Source organism: Nyctereutes procyonoides, unplaced genomic scaffold, assembly GCF_905146905.1.
Source record: "Nyctereutes procyonoides isolate TBG_1078 unplaced genomic scaffold, NYPRO_anot_genome, whole genome shotgun sequence".
In the NCBI taxonomy this organism is placed as follows: Eukaryota; Metazoa; Chordata; class Mammalia; order Carnivora; family Canidae; genus Nyctereutes; species Nyctereutes procyonoides.
The window spans coordinates 21,356,639-21,383,174 of NW_026575048.1; the positions used below are offsets into that span (position 1 = coordinate 21,356,639).

At 41.2% G+C, this 26,536-nt stretch overlaps 2 protein-coding genes across 5 annotated transcripts in view; one reads left to right on the plus strand and one right to left on the minus strand.

Annotated features, from left to right (window-relative positions):
• Window positions 1-19,057, plus strand: part of LOC129511172 (zinc finger protein 512) — an 89,292-nt gene extending 70,235 nt beyond the window's left edge. For both annotated transcript variants that reach the window (XM_055327711.1, XM_055327713.1), the window contains 12 exons: window positions 1,054-1,238; window positions 1,882-1,977; window positions 2,277-2,360; window positions 3,001-3,125; window positions 3,838-3,924; window positions 4,343-4,444; window positions 5,053-5,220; window positions 6,240-6,434; window positions 12,547-12,648; window positions 13,539-13,601; window positions 14,709-14,807; window positions 17,957-19,057. In XM_055327711.1, coding sequence (XP_055183686.1) covers window positions 1,054-1,238; window positions 1,882-1,977; window positions 2,277-2,360; window positions 3,001-3,125; window positions 3,838-3,924; window positions 4,343-4,444; window positions 5,053-5,220; window positions 6,240-6,434; window positions 12,547-12,648; window positions 13,539-13,601; window positions 14,709-14,807; window positions 17,957-18,265 — 1,615 coding nt within the window. In that variant the 3' untranslated portion in view covers window positions 18,266-19,057. The remainder of the gene's footprint in view (window positions 1-1,053; window positions 1,239-1,881; window positions 1,978-2,276; window positions 2,361-3,000; window positions 3,126-3,837; window positions 3,925-4,342; window positions 4,445-5,052; window positions 5,221-6,239; window positions 6,435-12,546; window positions 12,649-13,538; window positions 13,602-14,708; window positions 14,808-17,956) is intronic.
• Window positions 19,058-23,053: 3,996 nt separating this feature from the next.
• Window positions 23,054-26,511, minus strand: CCDC121 (coiled-coil domain containing 121). Of its 3 annotated transcripts, none has more exons than XM_055327719.1 (2): window positions 26,087-26,511; window positions 23,054-25,428 (listed from the first exon to the last, which is right to left on the minus strand). In XM_055327719.1, exons 1-2 carry the CDS (start codon window positions 26,446-26,448, stop codon window positions 24,468-24,470), a joined length of 1,323 nt encoding a protein of 440 aa, XP_055183694.1. In that variant the 5' UTR covers window positions 26,449-26,511; the 3' UTR covers window positions 23,054-24,467. The 3 variants fall into 3 exon arrangements, with proteins under 3 accessions (XP_055183694.1, XP_055183696.1, XP_055183695.1); XM_055327721.1 differs by lacking the exon at window positions 26,087-26,511 and adding an exon at window positions 25,740-26,069; XM_055327720.1 differs by lacking the exon at window positions 26,087-26,511 and adding an exon at window positions 25,707-26,069.
• Between the last annotated feature and the right edge of the window lie 25 nt (window positions 26,512-26,536).

Consider the following 26,536-nt stretch of genomic DNA (forward strand, 5'->3'; position numbering starts at 1 on the left):
AGGCATATATCACATTTTATGTATAGATTTTCTTAAGAAAGGTCATCTGTGTTACTTCCAACTCCTTCCTACCACAAACCTCTATGTGATTCTTATCTGGTTTACCTCTAACGTGTTATCTTGAATCTGCCAACTTACCTATACTACCAAACCCTCGTTCAAGTCCTTTTACCTCTTCCCTGTACTGTTAAGCCCTCTTCCTTTATTCACTCTTCCTCCATGGGCAATCTTCCCTTTTTTTTTCCTTTTCATCTTCCATATAGCATTCAGAGTGACCGTTCTAAACCATAAACCTAACATAGGCCTCACACAGATCTTTAGCTGGAAAAGGGAATGTCTCGAGGTCCTTGGACAACACTTTGAGAACTGCTGCTCTTCTGTGCATTCTGAACCACCTAGAAGACACTTTGTAGTTACTCAGTAATGTCTGCTAACTACATACTTACTGGTCTTAGATTTGAAAATTTGGATCTGGCTTACCTCAGACAAGGTAGCACTGTTCCTTGAACTATGGGAGTTAAGAATCATGTTGCCTAAGTGAGACAGGACAACCGTGACACCAGGTTTAGGGAGAAGGCTAAGGGAGAGGGAAGATGGATCAAACGAGGGCCCTACAAACTGTTCTTTTCCTCCTGTTGTCTCAGGGATACTATTTAGTTACTGTCCCTCTGTCAGAGAAATAGGGAGGCCTGGACATACCTGGTTCCAGATCCAGGAGCTCTTCTGAAGGGTCATAGAACACATAGAACACATATTACTTTGACTACTTTCTTTTCTTTGATCAACCTAGGACAGAATGCCTATGTGGGCTGCAGAATGATCATGAATGGACTGCTTTCTCATTATAATGAAGTATAATAATTTTCTATGCTGCATTTGATCAACGATTGTAGTTGTTAGATTACAATCCCAATTCTGTTTTTATTATCAAGTTTCTTAGTTTTTGCATAGATAACCAACTTGTCTTCTGAGGATATAAATAATTAAAGGAACTTAACTCTAGATCCTCCTTTGTGGTATATATATCTATATATATCTATGTCGTATTAATAGCAGGCCCCAGTGCTCCATAAAGGATAATAGTTTCCAGTACACTATCCCTCACGATGACTCCTTAAGCGGTTCATCATCTGCCTCTTCATGTGAGCCAGTGAGTGATTTTCCAACATCCTTCCGAAAATCTACCTACTGGATGAAGATGAGAAGGGTCAAGCCAGCTGCTGCTTCCCGTGTCGAAGGTATCAGTATCTCTGTCATGTTTCAAAGGCAGAGTACTCCCCAGGGAGCTGTTGTAAATGGCTCTTAAAGTATTAAGTATCACATATGTGTTTCTCACATTTGTGTTAGGCTGCCACATACTATTCAGCTTTGTGAACTGTCCTTCTATCTTAGAGTGAAATTCTGCTAATCTTAGTCCTGTAGGTTAGACCGGTGTCAGCCTGTCCCCTAAAAATGATTTGAATCTCTTTCCCACTGTTCCAGTTTGATCCTCTGTCGATGCTTAGGGTGATTCTAGGTACAGTTGTCTTGGTGGGCATGGTGTCAAGGGTCCTGAGCAGCCCTTTTTCTGGAACAATTCTTCTCCTTCATTGTGAGCCTCTATTCAAGACCAAAGAAAGCACACTGCCTTCAGGCTCTTATTATTCATAGGGAACAATTGATCACTTGGGATGGAGAATAGTGGAAAGGGAAAAGGGGAGGTTGTGTAAGTTGGTGAAGTTTTACCAACTTCCCTAAAAATGTCACAGCACCTCTGTGAGGCCTGTGCTCGCTCGTGAGCTTTCTCTGTGGTGGTCTTGTGAGTGATGTTTTGAAGGCAGGCCAAGATGTTCACTTGGAAGCCATACTGAGGGTTTTGTTTGTTTTCCTCTGGTATTTCAGGGTCTGGTGGAATATCAACCAAAGGAAAAAGGAAACCCAGGCAGGAAGAAGATGAAGATTATGGAGAATTTCCTCAGAAGAAGCATAAGCTTTATGGTAAGGGAGTAGTGTGGCTCATTCTCTTTCCTTCGGTGCCTGGGCTTTATTCCTTAGAGGTGAAAGAGAGAAAGCCCTTGGGTTTTGACCCTTGGAACCCTAGTGAGCCTTTTGATTTCTTGGCAAGGAATGGCTTCCGTCCTGACCTTACCTGTTGTTTTTTTCTGTTACAACTTAAGAGGGTCAGTTGGTTGAGGGAGTGGGGCACAGGGTATCGGGAAGAGGAGGGAAGAGATTTTGGTAGTAGAGAAAGGGTAGCAAGGTGATATGTTAGGCTTCAAGTTTCTGTCTTGCGTCAGGGAGGAAGCAACGGCCTAAAACTCAACCTAATCCCAAATCCCAGGCTCGTCGTATTCGGAAGGAACCACCAGCTTATGCAGCAGGTATGTGTTCTGCTGGACGCTTTGGGTACCTAGTGCTCACACTCTTGGTGGTGGCGGCGGCGGTGGTGGTATTAAAGGAATGATGTAGCAGGGTTTCTTTAAGGAGGCAGTTCTTAAGGGCATGAGTTTGGAAACCAGTCAGACACTTGTTGAAGTTTGGCTCTTAATTAGCTTTCTGGCCTGCTGCCCTCTAGTTAACTTCTGCAAGCTTCAGTTTCCTTGCTCTCCATAGGGGTAATGAAGGCAGTCAGAATTTTCGAGGAGACTAAATGGGATAAAAACACTTCACAAAGTCTCAAGCACACCCGTGGCTTGCTATATATCTCGGATCCCGCTGTTAGATGCTGCTAGGAAAATGTTGCCCGTTGTCAGTCATACCTCAATAAAGCTAGAAAAAACATGACGCTTAGAGCTTTTGAGTGGTTCTTAGATGGTTTTTATCATGGGGAACGAAGTAGGAGTTTCAGAAACTCCTGATTGTCTGAAAACAGATTATCGGTAGAAATCATCTGCAGCAAGGTTCTTTTCCCCAGGAAGGGGGGCAAACCATTTTATGATACTTTTACTAAGCTTCAGGATTGTGCTTTTCCTGTCTAGAGAATTGTGAAGATTATGAGGTGTTCCTTTTTCTCCTTTGTAGGCAGTTTGGAGGAACAATGGTACTTAGAAATCGTGGATAAAGGCAGTGTCTCCTGTCCTACTTGCCAGGCGGTAGGGAGGAAGACAATAGAGGGCTTAAAGAAACACATGGAGACCTGCAAACAGGTTAGAGATTTTGTGGCATTTTGTGATGGTTGTGATCTTTTCCCATACCTTAGACATCTTTCGCCGTCAGGTATACTGATTACACAGGAGAAAAAGCAGCATTGTGTTATAAGGAAAAAACATAAGCTTTTGAGTCTGACAGACTTGGGTTTGAATCTTCACTCAGCCACTCACTGTCCTTTAGCTTTTCAAGTGTGGGCCTTGGTTTTCTCATTTAAAAAAAGAGAGAGAAAAAGGGCATGTGGCTCAGTGGTTTAGCATTGCCTTGCCTAGGGCGTGATCCTGGAGACCTGGATGAGTCCCAAGTCCCACGAGGGGGTCTCCCTGCATGGAGCCTGCTTCTCCCTCTGCCTGTGTCTCCGCCTCTCTCTCTCATGAGCAAATAAATAAAATCTTAAAAAACAATAGAGAGAAAATTATTTTGTGTAGTCCCAGAGAGCTTAAGAAAGAAATAAAGTGCTAAGTGCCCATCCCATCACTCCACAAATAATTGACACTTAGTAAATGGTAATTCTTGCTACTTTAAACACGCGTTGCAGTTTACTTCTTTGCCTTTGAGGACATGACACTGAGGTTGTGGGATTTTGAGATTCATTGACTGTTGAGGTTGGGAAATGAGGGTAGATACAGACAAGAGCTTCTGAGTAGGATTTTGTAACATTCTGTTTCTCCGTTGAACAGCCTGGCACTGAGCAGTCTTTCTTCCTCGTAGGAAATGTTTACTTGTCATCATTGTGGGAAACAGCTTCGTTCACTGGCAGGGATGAAGTATCACGTCATGGCAAATCATAATAGCTTGGTAAGAGTATCTTCGGTACCGTATGAGTGAGCCTGTGTGTTTGGTGTTTGGATGTCTTTACACAGATGAGTGTGGATAACCCAGCGGAGGTGCCTAGGTTCTGGGGCTTTATAGGGGTCTAAAAACACCCTTTCGATAGAAGAGTTTCACAAAATGAAATCCTTGTTGGGTATTTGTGTGTTTCGGTTAGCCTCAAGGGTTCATCTCCTGGAAGATAGAGCCTCTGAACTCTTACTTGCATTGCATTTGCTTCCTTGTCTGTCTAGGAGAAGATGGAGAAAGCCAGGAGTCAGATAACTAAGCTTCATGGGCATCGGCTTAGGTGCTAGTCCAGTCCTTGATTCTCCTATGATATAATTTTTTTCTGTATCTGTCTTTTCTGTGAATCATCTTCTTGTCTGCTTCTCTTGCTTTCTAGCCCATTTTGAAGGCGGCTGGAGATGAAATAGATGAGCCAAGTGAGAGGGAACGGCTCCGAACAGTTCTAAAGAGACTGGGAAAGCTCAGGTGCATGCGTGAGGTAAGAGCCCAGGGACAGCACCTCCTTCGGCCTGGAGTCTTGAGTCAACGTCTTTCTGTTACTTTCTTCCATTTCTCCTCCTTCTCTCTTGTAGACTTTGTCTGTGTCACCTTACAGCATAAGAGTGGCTCCTGCTTTTCCAGGTGTTTTGAATTCATTAATAGTTCTTTATTTTCTTTCTCATCTCCACAAACTTATTTTTCTCCCCTTTCCCTTTGTTTGGAGGTGTTTCTTGACCATCTTTCTTTAGTGTGATGAAAAGGCTCCTAGCAGTCTCCTTGTGAGGAGCTTTGGCATTGCTGGGTGTTTGCTACTGGGGTGGAGTTGAGTCACAGACCAGAGAGGACGCTCTGCCACGGAGGAGATGGACAGTGCTAGTTTACTGAATGTCGACTCAACTGATTGAACATGACTCTTGGTGGTAGACAGGACAGATGTTAGGGCAGGGACAAGGGACAAGGAAGGGTTGTGAGAATGGGAGATGTTGGAGAGGGTCTAGCGATATCAGAGGATCTGTGTGATGATTGAGTCCTTTGTGGCTGTTTAGAAATTGAGAAATCACGTCAAAAGATGTAAGATTATAGTTCAGGCCTCTCTCCTGTATTCAGAGCTGTTCTAGTAGCTTCACCAGCATCATGGGATATCTGTACCATGTCAGAAAATGTGGCAAAGGGGCTGCAGAGCTGGAGGAGATGACCCTGAAGTGTCACCACTGTGGAAAGCCATATAAATCGAAGGCTGGACTTGCGTATCACCTGAGGTCAGAGCATGGGCCTGTGAGTACTGATTACTTTCCAGACCCTGTTTGGGGATCTATTTTGTGATGACTACTTACCTTACATCCTCCCATACATCTTTGGTTCTTCATTTGTATCCCTTTTTAATCTTTGAATGCTTTTGTTTTCTCTTCCATGTTTTTCCTTGGTTCTCTTATTTCTGCCTTTTGAACATAATTAGGTTAGAGAGATCCAAGTTCACTGTATAATCTGTGCAGAAGTAAACTCATTATTATATTTTTAAAGCCTAAGGCATTCCCCTTTAGCTAGAAATTTTGTGGAATTCTCTGTCCAGTTCTTCTTCCATCCCCATTGTTTTGTTTTGACTGTTTTTTTCTTGATTTCTAGGCTTGCCCCGCTCCTGTTTTGTTATTTTTTTTCAAGGTAAATTAATGGTCCCATTTTTTAGTGTACAGTTTATAAGAGTTTTGACAAATCCATACAGTTGTATAGTCCCCACCCCACAGTCAAGATATAGAACGATTTGACCACTGATCAAATCTATTGATCTATTTTCTGTCCCTATAGATATGCTTTTAAAAATTAGATCTACAGAGTACCTTCACATCAGCGTGTAGATTAGTGTTTGATTGAATAACTGGTTGACTGTAGCCTATTCAGGGTAACACATCGAAAACCCATCACACGCAGCATGACATAAATTTCCTTCTTCGGTTTCTTCTAGAAATTTTAGAGTAATATGGTTTATATTTGATTCATTTTCAGTTACTTCTTATATGTACTATGAAATATGGATTGAGGTTCATGTCTTTGCACATGGCTATGTCTTGACCCTTAATTACTTCACTTATTGAAGCAACAGATTTTATCCTAAGAAGTTTTTTTTTTTTTTTTTTTTTACCAATAAAATATGCATTAAGGTGGTGGAGCTTTATGCTAATGGAAAGCAAGCTAGTAAATAGCTTTGGTACTTAGAGCAGGAGGGATAGCTTTGAATCATTGGCTCTGATGGAACCCCACTTCTCAGGCCTGTGTTTTGCTATGTCTCATTCTTGCAGATCTCATTCTTTCCAGAGTCAGGACAGTCAGAGTGCTTAAAAGAGATGAGCCTGGAGCCAAAGAGTGGGGGTCGAGTTCAGAGGCGTTCTGCCAAGATAGCTGTGTACCACCTGCAGGAGCTGGCTTCTGCTGAACTGGCCAAGGAATGGCCTAAGAGGAAGGTGCTTCAGGATTTGGTACCTGATGATCGGAAGGTAAAGTAGAAACTTGTATTAATTTAGAACCATGTCTAATACTATGCTTATGTACGGAAAAGTAAATGCACTTGAGTACATGATAAATGATATTTTACTTCCTTATTTTTAGAGATGGGATATGTTTAATCCACTTTCAGTGTTTGGATTCATGTGGGTCCTAGAGAGACAGTCTGTTCCAGAAGTTTCTTAAGGAACCCCGTTATTTCTGGTCTACTTCCCGAGGGAACCAGAATTCCCAGATTAGTCTTTTGCTTAGTTGTTGCCCAGTATGTTTCCACTTTGTTAGTTCACGTGTGGGAGTCTATATTTAGTTAATGCTTTCCATTTGTTTTTCTAGCCACAGAACTCCTCTCCCCACGCACTCTTTTTTCCAAATGAAAGCTTATCTAAAACACCAGTATGTGAAATAACTGAAAATGGAGTCACTCCAAATAACTAGAGGTAGTGAGCCCAAAGCCTTGTCTACTTGGCCTTCTCTTTGATACTTTTATCATTACCTCCATGGTTCCAAGTGTACTTGTGAGTGGTATAGAACCCAGCTTGGAAGCCTTTGGGGTTTTTTGTTCATTTGTTTTTTGTTTAAATCATTTATGTATTTGACAGAGAGAGAGCACAAGCAGGGGGAACAGCAGAGGGAGAGGGAGAAGCAGGCTCTCCGCTGAGCAGGGAGCCCAATGTGGGGCTCAATTCTAGGACTCTGGGATCTTCTTGACCTGAGCTGAAGGCAGACGCTCAAAGGGCTGAGCCACCCAGGTGCCCCTGGAAGCCTTTGGTGTAAAACAGATCAAAGACCAGAGGAAGATTATTTGGCCAAGAGGAGACAAGGGGTATATGACTTAATGGGAGTAGTCATTCGAAAGCTTGGAGGATATACAGTAAGGATTAAGATTAGAGCTAAGGACCTATTACTCTCCATGGTATGGAGAAGAATAGTTTATATTTGGCCTAGGGCTTTCACTCATGCGAGGGGAATGTCATAAGTTATATGAAATTTGTCAAATCTCAGAAGTTGATACCTCTTATTTGGCCTAAAAATCAGTCCAAGGAGTAATTGAACATCAAGGCATCCTGTCTTGTTTCAGACTTATTGCTATTTCCTGCCACAGGCTAAAGTATATGGTTATCTAAATTCAGTTTAAATGTGAATTTTATACATTGGTAAGTACATTGTGATATTATAGTCCATCTGTGCATTGTCTGTGGTAGGGAATTTGACATAAATATTTGTTAGCTCATCGATAAGTTTTGATAGTCTTATCTAGCAGCTACTTTACTAAAATCATCTGTTTTATGTTTCAACATTGTGTAGGCTAAGGGAATTATTTTGTTTTTTTAAACTAAAAATTCAGGGGAATCTGGGTGGCTCATTCTTAAGTGTCCAGCTCTTGATTTTGGCTCAGGTCATGATCTCAGGGTTGTGAGATTGAGCGAGCCCCATGTCAGGTCTGTACCGGGCATGGAGCCTGCGTAAGATTCTCTCCCTTTCCATATGCCCCTCCCCAATAAAATAAAATAAAATAAAATAAAATAAATAAAATATGATAAGATAAGATAAGATATTAATTTGTTTGAATAGATTATACATTGTTGTCGTTAAAGTCAAAATGAGGGATCCCTGGGTGGCGCAGTGGTTTGGCGCCTGCCTTTGGCCCAGGGCGCGATCCTGGAGATCCGGGATCGAATCCCACGTCGGGCTTCCGGTGCATGGGGCCTGCTTCTCCCTCTGCCTGTGTCTCTGCCTCTCTCTCTGTGTGTGTGACTATCATAAATAAATAAAAATTAAAAAAAAAATTTAAAAAAAAAAAAAAATAAAGTCAAAATGATGATTAACATTGAGGTATCTCACTCTCACCCCATCCTTGTTGTCTTGTCTCCATGGTTAACCATTCTCACTGATTTCTGTGTCCTGCCAATGTTTCTTTTCTTTTCTTTTTTTCCCTGCCATTGTTTCTTGATGCAAACACAAGCAATATTGTCTAGGAGAAGCTCTTGTGTTTTCCTTTACTCTCACGCTACTACACACTTAAGCTTTGACATCAGATGTGTGGGTTTGTCCCATATAGAACAATTTTCTATCACCACCTGGGCATCCTACAAATAATTCAGTTCGACATTATCTATCTGGGCTTGGTGGCAGATCCTACAAGTTAAGGGCTCAGTCCCACCCACAGGACTGCTCCAATTTCAGATGCCAATCGCAAGTCTCAGTTTGCCACCTGTGCTTCTGAGTGATTGGCTATAAATTGGGGTTCCTATAACCCCATCCTTGGTTTTGGTAATTTGCTAGAATGGCTCACAGAACTCAGGGAAACACATTTACTGGTTTGTTATAAAGAATATAATAAAACCTACAGATGAAAAGTCAGATGAAGAAATTTATATAGAATGAGGTCTGGAAGAGTCCCAAGCACAGTAGGAGCTCCTGGCCCTGTGGAGTTGGGGGTGCATCACCCTCTTGGCCATATATATGTTCATCAACTCAGAAGTTCTTTGAACCCCATAATCTTGGGATTTTTATGGAGGTTTCATCACATAAGCACGATTGATTAACTCCATTTCTAGCCCCTTTGCCTTTCCAGAGAATGGGGAATTGGTCTGAAAGTGCCAAACTTTATCCCTTAAATGGATTTGTCTAGTGTTTTCTTGAGATTAGATTGAGGGTTATATGTTTTTGTCAAGAATACCACTGGAAAAAAAAAAAAAAGAATACCACTGAAGCAGTGTTACACCGTATCAGGAGGTATGTGATATTGATGTGTCTTTTTACTGATAACTTTGATCACTTGATGAGGGTGTTGCCCAATTTTCCCCAAGGCAAAATTATACTTTCCCCTCTTGTAATTAGTGAATATTTTGGGGGGAGATTGACAGTATGCAACTAGCCTGAGTCTTTTCATACTTCTGCCCACTTACCATAGCATCCATCAGTGATTCTTGTCTGCAATAATTATAATTATTATTATGGTGGTTTGCCTAATGATGGTTAGTGTTTCCATTATTTCTTCCATAGTTATTAATTGGAACTCTCCTGTGAGAAAGATATGTCCTTTTATTCTATAAATCTGTTTATATCCATATGGACTCATGGATATTTTATTGTAGCATTATCATCCAGTGCTATTATTGTTGTTCATTTTATAGCTCAAATTGTCTCAGATTTGGCCATCAAGAGCTCTTCCAAGTACGTACCTATGTCTTTTTGAGATGCTTCTATCATTTTTTGAGCCCCCCCTTTTTTTTGTTTTGACACCTCGAGACGCTATAGGGTCATCTCATATATTCCCTGTCCCAGCCCTGGAATCAACCATTTCCCTAAGGAATCCTGATTTCTTTTATTGGAGAATAATATATTTAAAAACCAAGATTTGAATGCTACGTGTACTCATTCCTGCTAGGGTGTCATTGTTTCTGGGCCCTCTTAGTGGATAGAGCTAGGATATATATGTATATTCATGGATACATGCACACACTCTGTTCTTTTTTTAAAAAAGATTTTATTTATCCATTTATTTAACGGAGAGAGAGAGAGAGAGAGAGAGAGAGAAGAGAAAGAGGGAACAGGGGGAGGAGCAGAGGGAGAAGGATAAGCAGACTCCATGCTGAGTGCAGAGCCTGACGTGGGCTTGATCCCATGACCCTGAGATCATGTCCTGTGCCAAAATCAAGAGTCGGATGCGTAACTGACTGAGCTACTCACTCGCTCCCCTCTGTGTTCATGTCTGTCTGTGTATCAGTGTACAGATTTAAGGCCATGATACCTTCAATTCCAATCCAACACAAGTTTCATTCTTGCCTTCCTCTGTGCTTATTTCTAACTTCTTTCTCCAACAGCGAGAGACCTCTCATAGAGTACAATATATTTACTTACTTGCTTAGTCCTAGTATAACCTAGTTTCTCAATTGTTAACCCATACCCCTGTAAAAACAGATTTACTACCTAGAGAACAATATTTGTTATAGTTCTTTTAATCTTTAGCCTTACAGTATATAGTCAAAGTACTATTTTACAGTTACTTAGATTGGCTCCTTCCTCACTTCATTTGGTTTCCCATTTATCATCATTAGCTTCATGTGTTACTCTTACTACATTTTGGGTTCCCCCTACATCCCATTTAATTGAAATGAGTAATTTATCTTGGGAGTATGTGAAACGTTACCGTGGTTCTAAAAGTCAGACCTGTACCAAAAGTCTTCTTAGAGAAGGGCTACTGCCCTCTTCCCAGCTGTCCCATTCCTAATACCCTTTTATTTCCATCCCGTTCCCACCCTGCTCCCTGCAAAGATAATCATGCTCAGTAGTTTCTGGTTTATCCTTCTTATATTTTTATGGGATGCATAACCAGATAATGCATATTTTCTTATATTCTTTTCTTTCTTACATAGATGCTTTTTTGCGTTTTGCTTTATTTCACTTCAAAGTCTGTCCTAGAAATCACTCCGTATGTGCTCATAGATTATTCTCATTTCTTTTTTTATAGCTGCATAAATATGATAGTTTATGAATATAATAGCTTATGTAAATATTCTGCTATCACTATAAAAAGATTTTATTTTATTATTTAAAGATTTTATTTATTTCCTCATGAGACACACACACACACACACACACACACACACAGAACCAGAGACACAGGTAGAGGGAGAAGCAGGGTCCACGCAGGGAGCCTGACATGGGACTGGATCCCAGGTCTCCAGGATCACGCCCTTGGCTGAAGGTGGCGCCAAACCGCTGAGCCACTGGGCTGCCCCACTATAAAAGGATTTTAGATGGTCCCACATACACTAGCTGCAGAGGAGAGGAGGTACTTAGAAATAAAGCCAGCTCTGTGCTCTGATTGCCTTTATAGATTTGTCAGCGTTTCCTGAAGGTGACTTCCTTACTTCCCCTGACCTCTATGGGCTTTGGCTCTGTTTTTCTATCTCAGTATCTGTTTCAGATACTTAAATTTTTCAAGCAGGAGGAGGATTGTTTTCTCACTGGAAACATAGCTATTACTTGTGGTGGGCTTTGTGAGAACTGTCTCTCCAAGTGCCAGCTGTCTCTTTTCTGGAAACTACAGTTGTTGTTTTAAGAAGAGACTAACCTGGAGCTCCAGTGGCACAATCGGTTAGCGCGCGGTACTTCTGCGAAGAGACTAACCTGTGTCAAAGCACATGAAGGAAAGTGCGAGGAATAGTTAATTCTCGTCTCAGGCAGTATCAGGAAAGATAGTGTATTCCATCCCCTGAGTTCTCTCACATCTTTTATTTTCACATTTTTGTTTTAAAATGTTTCACATTTTTAGATTGAATCTCAGTGTTTGTGTTTGAATTTAAAATTACCCAGAATTAACGTGACACTTCTGAAGAAAAAGGAGAAATGCAGAGGAGCAGGGAAAAGACATTAAAACCACTCAAAATTCCACCACCCAGAGATGACTACTGTTCACGTGTTCATTTATAACCTTCTAGCGGGATCCCAGGGTGGCGCAGCGGTTTGGCGCCTGCCTTTGGCCCAGGGCGCGATCCTGGAGACCCGGGATCGAATCCCACGTCGGGCTTCCGGTGCATGGAGCCTGCTTCTCCCTCTGCCTGTGTCTCTGCCTCTCTCTCTCTCTCTCTGATTATCATAAATAAATAAAAAAAAAATAACCTTCTAGCCTTTTCCCAATTTACATATATTTCTATCAAATGTATTATATATGTGCGTGTATGTATGTACCCTGTGTTTAAGTATACCTATAATAAGTATAATTTACATGTAGTACATATTTGTTTCCCTGGTTTTTTTTGTAAAAGTGTTTTAGCTGTATAAATGCTCTGTCAGTAGCTTTTTCAAATTATAGATGAAGTGCCATATCTGAAAGTCTCCTTCCCTCTGTTAAAAATCAAAACATTCTAAGATTAAACTATAGAAAATTATACTTACCAGTGTTAGGTACTTTGTACTAATTTGTACTAATTTGTACTAATTTGTACTTAAAGGATCATACCTACTACAGTTTTTTTGCACATGAAAGGATGCTTGTCGAACTCCAGAATTACATAACCTGAAGAGTTGGGTGTGAAACTTTTGGGGTATTTTGGTTGGAAGTTGGGTTCCTCCAATAAAATATTTCTTGTCTTGTAGTTAAAATATACTCGCCCTGGGCTGCCTACCTTCAGCCAGGAAGTGCTACACAAATGGAAGTCAGATATCAAGAAATACCATCGCATTCAGTGTCCTAACCAGGTGGTTCTTTCTCATTTATTTATTCCGTAAATGTTAATCAAACTGCTGTTTCAGTTATTTATTCCATCATGATGAAGTACATGAACCTCAGTGGCTTAAAACCTCAGTTATTTTATTTGTTCAGAATTCTATAAATCAGTAATTCTGCCAGGGCTCAAAGAACATTCTCCTGTCATACGTGGCATCAACTGGGATCATTCGTGGGTTGTATTTAGCCGCAAGCTCAGATGGGACCGGATGTCCAAGATGGCTTCTGTGCAGCCAATTGAGCTCCTTCAGGGTGTAGTGGGTTACCAGCAGGGCACATGGCAACTGACTTTTCAGAGTATCCCAGGAACATGAAGATGGAAGCCGCAGAACTCTTAAGGCCTAGCTTCAGAATTTGTTCAACATCATTTCCATGGGATTCTATTGGTCAGAGGAATTACAGGGTTCACCCAGATTCAAAGGGAGGGTAAGTAGCATCCACTTGTTGCAGGAAAGAGTGGCAGAGAATTTCCAGCCATCTTCTAATCTACCACAACCATATGTGCAGAACTTTGGGAAGAAGCAAATATACAAGAAATAGGAGACACATTTGTACTGAAGAAGGCAGATTTAAAAAAAATACCTAACTGCAATTTTCTGTGTCAGAGAAAAAGTAGCAGGGAAGAGAATATCTTAAGCTTTTCTCAACAACTTGTTCACCATTTGTTTTTAAACCTTTCTTTGGTTTTTCTTTTTTGCTTTTGTGGCTTGTGTGTGAATTTTTTTCCTGTTTGGTTTGTAATGTGATTTATTGGGCTTCTTCCTCCAAGTGTAGGGCTGGTCAGTGTAAATAAATGGCCAGGTTGCTAAGAGAAGGATGCGGTTTGCTATAGTTTTCATGGATTTCTTCTTCTCTTTTTCAGGGTTGTGAAGCTGTCTACAGTAGTGTATCAGGCCTTAAAGCTCACCTGGGCTCTTGTACCTTGGTTTGTAACTTTCTGAACAATTTATCTTACCATGACCTCTAAAATAGTCTGACATGGAAGAGAATTCAGTTTAGATGAACAGCTAGTTGTCCTGTTTGCCATTATCTTCAGAGGCTGGCTTAGTTTTTTCATGTCCCAAAGATGCTTGGTCTGTTATTAGAGGGGATGCCCGGCTATGTTCAAGATACAGGAAAAGCCAACATAGCCTTAAGTCTTATCAATTAAGGAATTTGGAGAAATATATTATTAATTTTGAGTCTCTACCAGGGATTTAACATCTTCCACCTGAGCCTCTCCTGCCTTGGGCCTTCCCTATCTTATCGGGCCTTAAACTTTCTTGAATCAACTTACATGTGTTTATCTGGATTGTTGAAGATCCTCTACTCCCATCTGAATTATACTGGCCTCTGCGGATGAGAAGTAGGCTCTATCTGCTGTCAGGCAGACGGCTGTTCACCTCACTGAATCTTTTTTGTGTTGACCCAGGTGCCCTACAAACTGCTGTAACTTTTTAATTCCCATTCAGAAATATCTCTTCACACAAAAGGAGCCCCATGGGCACTCAGAGCTTCAGGAGTCAAGGCAGCACGGGAGTGTAGACATCCAAACCCCATCTGTCCAGGAATGCTCAGGAGTTTGTCATCATGATCTTAGTTTCAGAGTCCTTAACCTAGATGTTGCAAATGATACTTCTCAAATTCTGGATGTCCAAGGCACTCTTTGAAACAGTGGATTATAGTGGGAAGAATTATATGCATTGGTGCCTCTGTTTAACCTCAGGAGTCCAAGAGTCATTCCAAGAGAACCAGGAAGTGAAAGAAACAAGGACGTTAGAAAAGTGTGACGTGTTTTATAGCAAAAGAAGGAGAACCTCAGTTTGTGTTGAAGGGGTGGGGGTATTATGTATAGAATTATAAGTAGGATAGATTTATATTGGTGACAGTCTGCCCAACCGAGTTTTCCTAAATGTATTGCTGTTTTGGATTTTCTTCCTTCTTTGCTGAAGTAAAATCCCCGCCCTTTCTGTCTCTAACAATCTCCCACATGGCTCAGGTATGTGTTCCTGAATTTACGAGTAATTCCCTTTTCTTTCTCTCTTGAAAACAGGGAAACTTTGTGGCTGGAAAATACAAGTGTCTTCTGTGTCAAAAAGAATTTGTGTCAGAGAGTGGTGTCAAGTATCACATCAACTCTGTCCATGCTGAGGTGAGGTCCCTGCTTTCCCCGCCATGTTTTTGTGATCCTGTGGAACCCATAGGTATGCGCCCCCAAAAGTGGATTTTGTGCGTTTTTATGGGCTGGGACTGTTGAGGAAAGGAATTTGAAAGTGCTTACCAGAGACAGAGTTAAAATACTTTGTGAAATTAGATGTGTAATTGTATTTTTATGTGAAAGCATTTGAAATCACTGTAAGTGTGAGCACCCCTGAGCTCTTGTGATTCTTTTAAATTCAGTTAAACCAAGAGTTTGGGCGCTGGGCTGAGTTTATAGCTGTAGAATTCTTGTTTTATAGCAGTCTCTATACTTCTGTTTTCTCCTATTCTAAGGCCTTTGAGCAATCTGTTTTTAATGTTTCAAATACTGCAAAGAAACAACTGTAAGGGACATTAGTGAGACAAACTGGAGAAATTGGAATACTGGCTCTATTAAATAACAGTGATGAGTCAATGTTCATGTTCCCAAATGTGATCATTGTGTTGTAGCTGTGCAGAAGGCCCTTGTTCTCAGGCAGATCTATGCTAAAGTTTTTAGGGATGAAATATGTCTACAAATAACTTGCAAATGGTTCAGCAAAATGAAGAGAAGAAGGAAGAAAGGGAAGAGAGGTAGGCAATGGTAAATCTAGGATTCATTGAATTCTTGTCACCTTTCTTAAGGTCTGTAAATTTTCAAAATTAAAGAATCAATTCTGGGGTGCCTGGGTGGTTCAGTGGTTGAGCGTCTGCCTTTCACTCAAGTCATGATCCTGGGTTCCTGGGATGGAGTCCCACATTAGGCTCCTCATAGGGAGCCTACTTCTCCCTCTATGTCTCTGCCTCTCTCAAAAAAAAAAAATTAAAAAAAAAATAAATAAATCGATTCTGCATAAAAATACTTTAAATACAGAAAGTCAAGAGGTTTCTCCTGGGGCAAGTTTTTAGTTATACAGGTCGATAGAGAAATTGTTTCCTGTGTAATTAAATACCTGTATTTCAAAAGCTTAAGGAGTAGAGTGTGCATTCTCTTGGAATATCTTACCGCAGAAGCTATTGTGGCCTAATAAGGAAAAAGAGCAAACACCTTCAACTGTTCTCTGCCCTCACATTTAATACTTCCTAACGCTGTGGGCTGTAGTTAGTGTCATGAAATGTGGTCTCTGTTGTTTTACAGGTTTAAGCTTTGGAATCGCTTTCTATATCTGAGATTTCCTCTGGAAGGCAGTCAGTCATATCTTCCTCATAGTAATAGTGTACCTTTTTATACTTCAGGAAGTATTTAAAAGATAATTAATCTCCTAACAAAATCCAGCATTTATGTAGTGAGCCTATTTCTCCAATTTCTTCTTAAAAAGTTGGAACCAACAAATTTCACTTGGTTTGGAGTTTGTTCTCCAAGTCTTATTAGTTCAATGATTTGTGCCTATATTTATAAATTATACGTGGTGGTAAAACATTTTCACTCTGTTCCTCCCTCTCTGCCTCACATATTCTGAAGCTACTTTTTTTCAACAGAAATTTTCAAATACATGAAAATGGACAGAATAGTATAATGAACAGCCTAACAGACATCAGTGTGTGGCCAATCTTCTTTTCCTTTATAATCACACCCACTTTTCTTGTCCCTTAAAGGCTTATTTTTTTTTAAAGGCTTATTTTAAAGCAAATTCCACATACCATGTCAACTGTCACTGCTTCTTTTGATGTGTGTGTGTAAAATATAAGGACTTTTAAAATTGTATAACCACAATCATCATTACACCTAAAAAATTAGCAAAGAATGGTTCTTGAATATCGTCATATACCTCGTCATTATTGAAATTATTTAAATTTCCTTGATTGCCTCTTAATTTTTTTTCAGAGTTGGCTTGTTCAGGAGGAAGAAAAAAAAAATGTCCGTATACTGTATATTTTAATCTAGAGTGCTATCCAATAGAAATGTAATGTGAGTCATGTATATAATTTCAGATTTCCTAGTACACACATTCTAAAAATGTTTTTAAATAAAAATAGGTGAAATTAATGTTGATAATATATTTTATTTAACCTAGTATACCTAAAATATTATCTTTTAAACATGTAGTTAATAAAAACTAATGAGATACTTTACATTTTTTCATACTAAGTCTATGCAATACAATGTGTATTTTTTATATTGAAAGCATATCTCAATTGCAGGTCTAGAAGTTTCCCCTACTCCCCCTTTTTATTTGTTGGAGAAACGGTCATTTGTCACATGTGTATACACATTTTGGATTTTGCTGAGTGCATTCCTGTCGTGGTGGTGGTCCTCTCTCCGGGTATTTCCTATGAATTGGTAGTTAGACCTAGAAGACTGATCAGATCACTTGATTTCAATTGAAATCCTTCCTTCCTTCCTTCCTTCCTTCCTTCCTTCCTTCCTTCCTTCCTTCCACAAGAGTGTTTCATAATTGGATTTCATGTTCCTCAACTGTTAATTTTTTTAAACTGAGTCTCAGAGAGGTTGAGTAATTTCCCCATGGTCACAGAGCCAGAAACAGCTGAGATTTGCACTAAGATGGTCTCGCTGTAGAATTCATGCCCTTAACCACTATACTTTCGTGAAATAAAAATGTCCTATGGCCCGAAGCTTTATAGCTCATGAGATTTTTACAAAGGAGATAAATAAGTAGGATGATGCTAAGTGAACAGACTTTGTAGTTCACTTACTGAAGTATGAAGTACCCCAAATCGTGTGCTACACAATAAATGCTTGTAATGACTACTCACTATTCTGTATTGAATTTCTCCCATTTAAAGTACAGAATTATAAGCCCTGGTTCCCTATCCGTTTCCTTCTTACTGTGTTCTGCCCTAGCCGTGCCTTTTAGAAAGTCTTCTCACACCCAGGGCGCCTGGGTGGCTCACTCAGTTGAGCATGGGATTCTTGATGTCATCTCAGGTCATGATCTTAGGGTCGCGGGATCGAGCCCCAGCCTAGGGCTCCATGCTTGGTGGGAGGGGTGGGTATCTGCTGGAGATTCTCTCTTGCCCTCTGCCCCTCCCTCTCCTCGTGCTCTCTCTCTCTGTCAAATAAATAAGTAAATCTTTCAAAAAAGAAAGAATTTCTTCCCCCACCCATTCCTTGTGCTCTCTACTGTGTATTGACTGGATGATTTTTCCATTTTGCCTCTGTAGGACTGGTTCGTCGTAAACCCAACCACCACCAAAAGCTTTGAAAAGCTAATGAAGATAAAGCAGCGGCAGCAGGAAGAAGAAAAGCGGAGACAGCAGCACAGGAGCAGAAGGTCTCTGCGAAGGCTGCAGCAGCCAGGCATCCAGCTGCCTGAGGCGGAGCTGAGTCTTAGAGTAGGGAAGGATCAGAGGAGGAATAACGAGGAATTGCTAGTGTCGACCTCCTATAAGGAACCGGAGCAGGAGCCAGTGCCAGCACAGTTCCAGAAAGTAAAGCCCCCAAAGACTCATCATAAACGAGGAAGGAAATAGGCAGGCAGTGTGAAAGCTCCTAGGAGAGCAAACGGGATGCTGTTGTCACGGGGACCTGTGCTGGGAGGACTGAGTCACTGGGGCTGAGCGAGGAGAAATGTACTCTTTTGTTTGGGTAAGGCTGTGACTTTCTCAGCTCCTTCCTCCTGTGTAAATTTCACTGTTCTCTCTATTTATTCACTTTGACCCCACTCCCCCCCCACCCCCACCGCCTCTTGGGTAGGTGTTCCTGCTATTCCTCATTGGAGTCCTCTTGTTTTTCTCTCATTTTGCCCAAAGAGCTCCCTCTTCAGTCCAACTGTGGGCCCTTCTTGCTCTGTACAAAACTGAGAAACCCATTTGGTTGTCCTTTTCCTTCCCGGGCTATAGAATGTTCTCGGACTCTCCACTGATTAGTCATTCCATCATTTCGCTTATAAAACAATTCCAAATTAATTTTTAAGAATCATACTGATTTATCATTTTGTATTTGTGATATAACAATCCTAGAAGCTAGAACTGTTGTCACTCATGTAATAAGCTTATCCTGTCTCCCTGGGTAACAGATTTTATGGAGGCCGTTTGTTCTCTCTCAATGTGGTTTTAGGATTGAAAGTAAGAAAATGGACTTAAGATGAAAAAGCTAGAACCTCCCTATGCTGGTTTTACTGGGAAGTGTTTCGTTTGTCCCAAGTAGCAGTGACTGGCTAGACCCCCAAGCATGAAAAGCAGCCCAAACATCAAAATGTCCCAAACATGAAAATGGTGGGAAAGCAGGAAGTAGACGAAGCAATAAATACTGCCTTGACTTTCCTAGGGCTTGAGTCCTCATCTGTTGCTATGATCAGTGTCCTCTGGGCGCTTGTCCCCCACCCCCAACCCCCCAACCTCCAACCCCCAGTTTTAAGGATGAAGAATTACCGCATTGCACTTGATGTTTTGACACAGAATCCTAGTGTTCCTAGTAATGCCAGACTGGCAGCCAAGGGGCACATTCCGTCTCCCCTGGGCTTGACCTCACTTGTTAGTCTACACCATGCTAAGTCCTTATTCCTCCCCTCAGCCGACGTCTGTCTTTTGGAGTTTTCTGAGAATATAGTCCTCTGTCCTCTTTTGTATGTGGCGTTTATCCTCTTTATATCTTGAGACTTGACACCAGATGTAGGTATTTCTCTGGTGTTGGAAAGAAAAATTCCTTTTCTGTACCTCATGCCTACCTGGTAATGTCTAGTGGGCTACTTTTCTTCTTCAAGGCTGGCTTTCTCTGGAGCATTGTTTAGAACAGCTCTGTTGTGTTTCTAGATTCTCTTCCCCTCTTCCATAAATATTGGTCTTATATATTCTTGCCAACTTTTGTGGCATATGCCACATAAAAAGCAAGGGCCCTTAACCCTGATATGGATAAATACTACCTTTTCAAATTCTGAAAGGCTGTTACTGCTCTTTAACTCTGTATTCTGTGCTGCTCCACATAGCTTTAAAATGTGGGCTTTTGTGAAGACCACTTTCAAACAAGGGAGCATTGAAACCAGATTTGGATACTGCCAGATAGATAGTTTTGAAACAGGTCAAGGACGTGGTATGTCCAGTCTACCTTTTCATTGGCAGTTGCACCCTTGAAACCCTTTCGGTAGGTGAGGATTGTCAGGGAGGAGAAATGAAGAAGCTATATTAATTTCTGGTGAGTAAGACTTGGGGAATGTTGGGCAATGACAAAAGAAATAAATGACTGTCGGTTAGAATGATGTTTCCAGTTGTTCATTGACTCCAACCTGCTGCCCGACTTGCCGACACAGTGCCGACACTGTGCATGGGGATAAGAAGATGGCTAGACATGGGAGTGGGTTTGAAATAAGTACCAAATGCGGTGTCTCAGTAGTATTTTAGTTCCTGAAATGTGTTGGCTAAAACGAGTAATTTGTTTGAGGTTAAAGTGAATTAGTATAGGAAACTTGTCCAGTCTCATCTAGGGCCATTGTAGGCACTTAAAAAAAAATTTTCCTTCCTGGGGTGCCTCGGTGGCTCAGTTGGTTAAGCACCTGACTTAGGTGTACGTCATGATCTTGGGGTCCTGGGATCAAGCCCCACGTCGGGCTCTTCACTCGGCAGGGAGTCTGCTTGTCCCTCTGCCCCTCCTCCTGCTCATGCTCTCTCTCTCTCTCTCTCTCTCTCCTTCTCTTAAATAAATAAAGAAAATTTGTAAGAAAAATTTTTTCCTTCCTGAGGCCATGTCTCAGCAAGTCTCAGTAGAGAGTATCATAATCATTCTACTGAGTTCTTAAGTTTTTAAACAAAGTTCATTAGAATACAAATTTGACAATATCGAATATAGCCAGGTTGTACAGAATGTGAACTCTCATGCACGAATTGGAATGTAAACTGGTACAATCACTTTGGAAACGATTTGTTAGTATCTAGTCAAGCTGAAAATATGCCTTAAGATGCAGCAGTTTTACTCCTGGGTATATACAGAGGGAAATCCTCCTGCCCAGGTATACCAGGAGACATAAACAAAGAATGATACTGTAGTATGGTTTACTCCACCATAATCTGCTCTCACCTTGCAGAGTTATAGGATTACAGGACAAATGGTTAGATTATGTTTCCCAGCTCTCCACCCCCCCGCCCCTGTATTGAAGGGGCAGCCAACTAACTTCTCTCCAATAGAACGTTAATGGAATTGAGGGTGTCACATGCAAGCTAGAATTTTTAAGAAAATGAGTATACTTCTATGCTTTTTTTCCCCCTTCCTTGGGCCACATGCAGATGATAAAATGACTTTAGAGGGTGGCAGAGCAGAAAATGGAAAATGGTTGATGCCCCGAATCACCCCATGAACATCTATCTGAAGAGAAAAAAGATCTGTTATTTGAGGCACTATACCTTCTTGGGTCTCTTTGTTAACCTACTTTAAAACTAATCTAATTGTCCATCAGGAGAAGGGATAAATCGTGATACAGTTATATGCTGAAATACTATACAGCGATAAAATTAAGGCTTCTTGTATCATGAATACATCTCAACAATAATGCCTGGAAAAAGCAAGTTACAGAATACATGAAGTAGGCCATTTATATAAGGCTTAAAGACAATGCTCTATATTGTTTATGGATATATAAAAATATATTTATATGCTACATATGTAAATATTTGTATGTAGTATACATTTATAGTTTAATATCATATGTATATGTATACGTGGCATGAAAACATGCACAGGAATGATAAACACCAAATTTAGGACAGTGCTTCTAGGATTCAGAAGGACAAGTGAATTTTTAAGTTCTTATTTCTTAAGGTAGATAGTGGGTTTGTTCTGATCTTCTGTATTTTGTGTCTGAAATACTTCTTTTAAAAAATCAGTGCCCACAAACTATTCTGCTCACCTCCTTCTTAAAAGGGAACACCTTAGAAATGTTACTTGTCTTAACCTTTCATTTTCCCTTCACCCTTTAGTCTGCTCTTCTTTCTACTTACTTCTATTTCAGCCGCCCTACTCCAAACCATCATCACCTCTTGGCTAGACTATAAGTTTCCTAATTGTTTCCTTCTGATTTTTACTGGTTTGGATACACTCCACATAACAGCCATAGTGAGTTTTTAAACTTGTAAATCAGCGCTCGTTCACCAGCTCAAAGCCTGCTGGTTTCCCATTCCACTTAGAATCCAAGTCACTCCCTCCTTGTCCCACAAGGCCTTCTCCTCCTCCTGCTAACCCATTTAGCCTCTTCTTCCCCTACTCCTTTGTTCTCTGACCATTCCCCAGCTACCCTTTAGCCATAGTGACCTTTTTGTTCCTGGAACCTAGTAAGCTCATTCCCATCTTAGGACCTTTGCATTCACTGTTCCCATTGCCTGGAATGGCTTCTTCCTTGGGCTTTGCAAGGTAGGCTTCATTGTATCATTTAGGTCTTAACCTAATTTCACCTCGGAGGTCCTTTTCCACCTAAATGCACTTTCTGTAACATCACTGTGTTTAATTTTGTTCATTGCAAAGCAGATTCAAAGTAGATTGAAGTATTAGTTGGCCAGCCTACTGCTCACTTGCAGGTATGGATTTCAAATTATCTTTATCAAATGATTCACTCTCTAAATAGTCTTCAAGGGAACCCTGGGTGGCGCAGCGGTTTGGCGCCTGCCTTTGGCCCAGGGCGCGATCCTGGAGATCCGGGATCGAGGCCCACGTCGGGCTCCTGGTGCATGGAGCCTGCTTCTCCCTCTGCCTGTGTCTCTGCCTCTCTCTCTCTCTGTGTGACTATCATAAATAAATAAAAATTAAAAAAAATATATTAAAAAAAATAAATAAATAGTCTTCAAGCTCTCAAAACCTCACTTGGAAAGGGACAGACCTAAAGCAGCAATACACCAGATTCATGATCTGGGATAATAGGAATTAAAAATAAACGTATGAGATGGAAGTTAGCCACTCCCCACTTAGGTAACTGGGTCAGCAAAGGCAGGAGAGAAATTAACAGCAGAATACTAAGATTCTAAATCCTTCCTGCTTTCTAACTCCTTATCGAGCCTTGGTATGTATTTTCCTACGCTTTTTGGCACATTTTTGCATCTACAGAGAATAAGGCTTCAAATTTGTGTTGGTTACCATATTTTTCAGGTTCGACAGTCTTTCTGTATTTTCGGCTCAAGAACTGAAGGTTAAGTTACCTGCATACTATCTAAAATTCTACTTTCTGTATTGAAATTGGTTTTATTATATCCATACTAGTATGAATGAGATATGCAGAAGCAGTAGTAAGAGAAGAGTGATGAAACAGGAAATCCGTTACTGGGGAAAAGTCAACAGATACATTATAATCTAAGGTTTTTATTTCAATAAGCTGCACATTAAAAACATTGTTAAAGCTAGAAGGTGAAGGCATTGAGGGAGAAAAAACTTTTTACTCCACAATTTTAAAGGAATTCATTTTTTCATAGGCATAAAACTGAAAACTCAGGAAAATTATTTTGAAGTTTTTATCACTGACAATTTCTGGAAAACATAAAGTTGACTTTATTTTCCCATAGAGGAGCAATGTTAAAATGTGGGATTATATTCCTGTACTAGGATTCAGCATGCAAATAAATAACTAGTCTAACCATCTATATGTCGTCAGTGCAAAAAAATTGTTAAAAACTACCATAAAAGTCTTACCAATTAAAAATATTATTTCCAGTTCTTCTACATTAGCAATAATCGTGCCTGGATAAACTTCTTTGGCTATGATGGATACTGTCACTGTGCAAAGCTTGTTCTTCTCAATAGACATAAATATAAGGCACTTTTAATTATAAAAGGCATTTCCAAAGGTACTATCAGGTACACACATAGTAAGAAAATGTAGAAGTACTTATATTTAAGTAATCTTACTCGTTGTCTTAGAATTCAGAATGTTGTTAGGGAAATAGACGGCACAAGACTCTTTACAGTTGTCCCAATATTTTAAAATGTTTTTCATATATTTTCCTGAAATAAGTAGAGGCATTCAGCTACCTCATTAATGCTAGAGGTATTTCTTGACAGAAAAGGTTTTTCAAAAGTTAAGACTTGACCTAATATCTGCTCTTCCCTTAATTTACTCAAAGCTAAAATTGTAGGGGCTGAGCATCAGACAAAAGGTAATTCTGCCCAGTGGGTTTTTTTTTTTTTTTTTTTTTTTTTGCCTAGCTCTTATTGAACATACCGTTTAAATTACTTTTCCACTCTTGACAAAACTATAGACGAAGCTGCCTGGTCACTGGTGCAAACTTGAAAAAGACCTTAAAAGCACTTTGCCTTTTTTGTGTGGAGCTGGCCAGGAGGCATGAGGATAACCAGTTTGTTTACAGAGAGGAAGGTATTATATAAAGTCAATCTGAAATGCTACTCTTAGAAATCTAACTTGGCCACACGAAATAAATCACACCACTGTTTTCCTTTCACTACCTCCAGGTGGTTTTCTTGAACTAGTTTAAAGTACTGGTGTTTGGGAAATGGTGTTATCTAGAGATTTGAGGAACATCCCATTTATTAACAAGATGTAATTAAGGAAAAATCTCCTAATTAAAGGAAGCTGGTGGCACAAATATGTAGCAGTACTGCTGGAAAAATGCACCTAATATTTCACACTAACACATCATGATGGATACTTTGCCATAGCAATCTGAGATCCTAAGGCCTTCCTAACTAAGTTTATGCAGCAATCGGTTTATAAGAATACTTGCTCCAGTCTTTATTTACGCAGTGTTATTTTAGGAATTGCTTTGGATTAATCTTTGGTTTGGTACTCAGAGGTGTTAGTGTGGTCCTTGGAGCATCCTGTCCTGGGCACCAATTACGCCTTCTTTGCAGTCGTTGCCTCGCCCGGATTAAGCCCTCCACATACCACTGTTCCAGCTGCAGCTGCTGCTTCTGATTTTCTAACTGGCTTTTAGTAGCTTGCAACTCCCGGCACTGCTGAGTTTGCTGCAGTAACTTCTTCCGTAACTCCCGGTTCTCTCTCCTGATGCCACGGTAGAACTCAAAAGTATACTGCTTTGCTTCCAACTCCAAGGCCTGGGCCTTCCTGTCAAGCTCCTTTCTTTTCCTCTTTCCCACCTGCCCCATGTCTGGCTCACTCAGTTGTTTCTCTAGAAATGCTTTTTCCTGGAGTAACTGGACCTGGATTTCCTGTTTCTTGGCATCTGTCTCAGCTGGGGTTTTCTTTTTCTCGTCCTGTAATATCTGGATTTCTCTCTCCTGTTTCTCCTTTAACAGTGAAATTATCCTCAGTGTCTGCAACTGCTGCTTTAAGTTGCTTTGGATCTTTTCCTTCTGCAAAAGCTCCCCTTTAAACACTGAAGTTTGTTTCGCATATTTGGAGGCATAGTCTCGTCTCCTTTGTTCAATCTCCTGACTTTTTTGTAAATAGCTGTTCCACAGCTTTTCAGGCTGCATTCTATACTCTTCAGTTTTGTTGGTTAGATATTCCAGGAAGAATTTGTTTTCAGTCTGGACGAGTAACTTCTCAGCATATAGCTGCTTGGTTTCCTCCATTAGTGACTCTTGCTGGCTTTGAGCTTGTTTTATTTGGTTGTTCAGCTTTGTCATTTCCACCACTGCCTTTTCTTTAAACCTCATCTCTGACTTGCTTAGCTTCTCTGGCTTGAAAAAATCATTTATTAAACTAAGATTCGGTGGAGAGGAACTCCTAGAGTCCTTAGCAAACCTGAAGGAAGAACAAGTAAGACATTCCCCCATCAATTCTTTCTTTTTTTTCCTTAAGATTTTATTTATTCATTAGACACACACACGCACGCACGCACGCACGCACGCACGCAGAGAGAGAAGCAGGCTCCACGCAGGGAGCCTGACGTGAGACTCCATCCCGGGACTCGGGGATCGTGCCTGGAGCCAAAGGCAGACGCCCGCCGCTGAGCCACCCGGGCTGCCCCTCCCCATCAATTCTTAATGAAAGTTTAGTAAACACAAAATGCACAACTATACCTTAATTCACACGAGAAAATACTTTTTGAGTACCTATTACGGTTCTGTCACTACAGCTAGGGGTAAAGACGAATGAATGTGGCTTACAATTTGCAAGCACGCATTCACTACAACCCCCGTAAGGCATTCCGTCCGTTTTCGAGAGGAGGAAACAAGTTCAGAGAATTTAAATGACTTGGCCCGACACGCACCGCCCGCAGCGGCAGCGCGTGGGTGTGGAACCTAGATTTTAAGATTCACTGAACACTGCAGTAGCCACAAAGGGCGACGGGACCCGCTGAGGTGGGCGAGAGTAGCAATACATTTCCTGGCTTTTCCAGCCCCTTTCCGGTATCCGAGGACACTTCCGTGGAGGGAAAAGCGCCCCCTTCAGTACCTACTTGCTCCAGGAATCCGAGCGTCCGTCTCCAAGGTGACGGTGAGGTTCGCCGAGGGGGACCGCCAAGGAAGGAGCGCTCGTGTCAGGGGCCAGCGACGCGCGGACGCGGCGCCCCCTTGCGGAACGTCTTCGCAGTTTCTCGGTTCTGTGCTCCACGGGGGTCGGCGCCGCCCAGCAACCCCCGGGGTCGCACTCCGCCCCAGTCCCAGCCTGTCCAGCCCTGAGCTCCTGAACCTCGTCGGCTGCCGAGTAAGGCCCAGCAGCCAGTTCCCCGGCGGCTCCGTCCCCCGCTACTTGGGGGCGGAGGGAGAAGCGCACTCTCCTCATTTGCGACCTGGGGGCGCCCTGCCTTGGGGACCCCATCTCGTCTTGCCCTGCTGGGGACCAGAGCCTCGTCTCTCCCAGACCCTTGGTTACGTTACGGCGGTGAGCGCCTCTCTCCCGGGTCCTC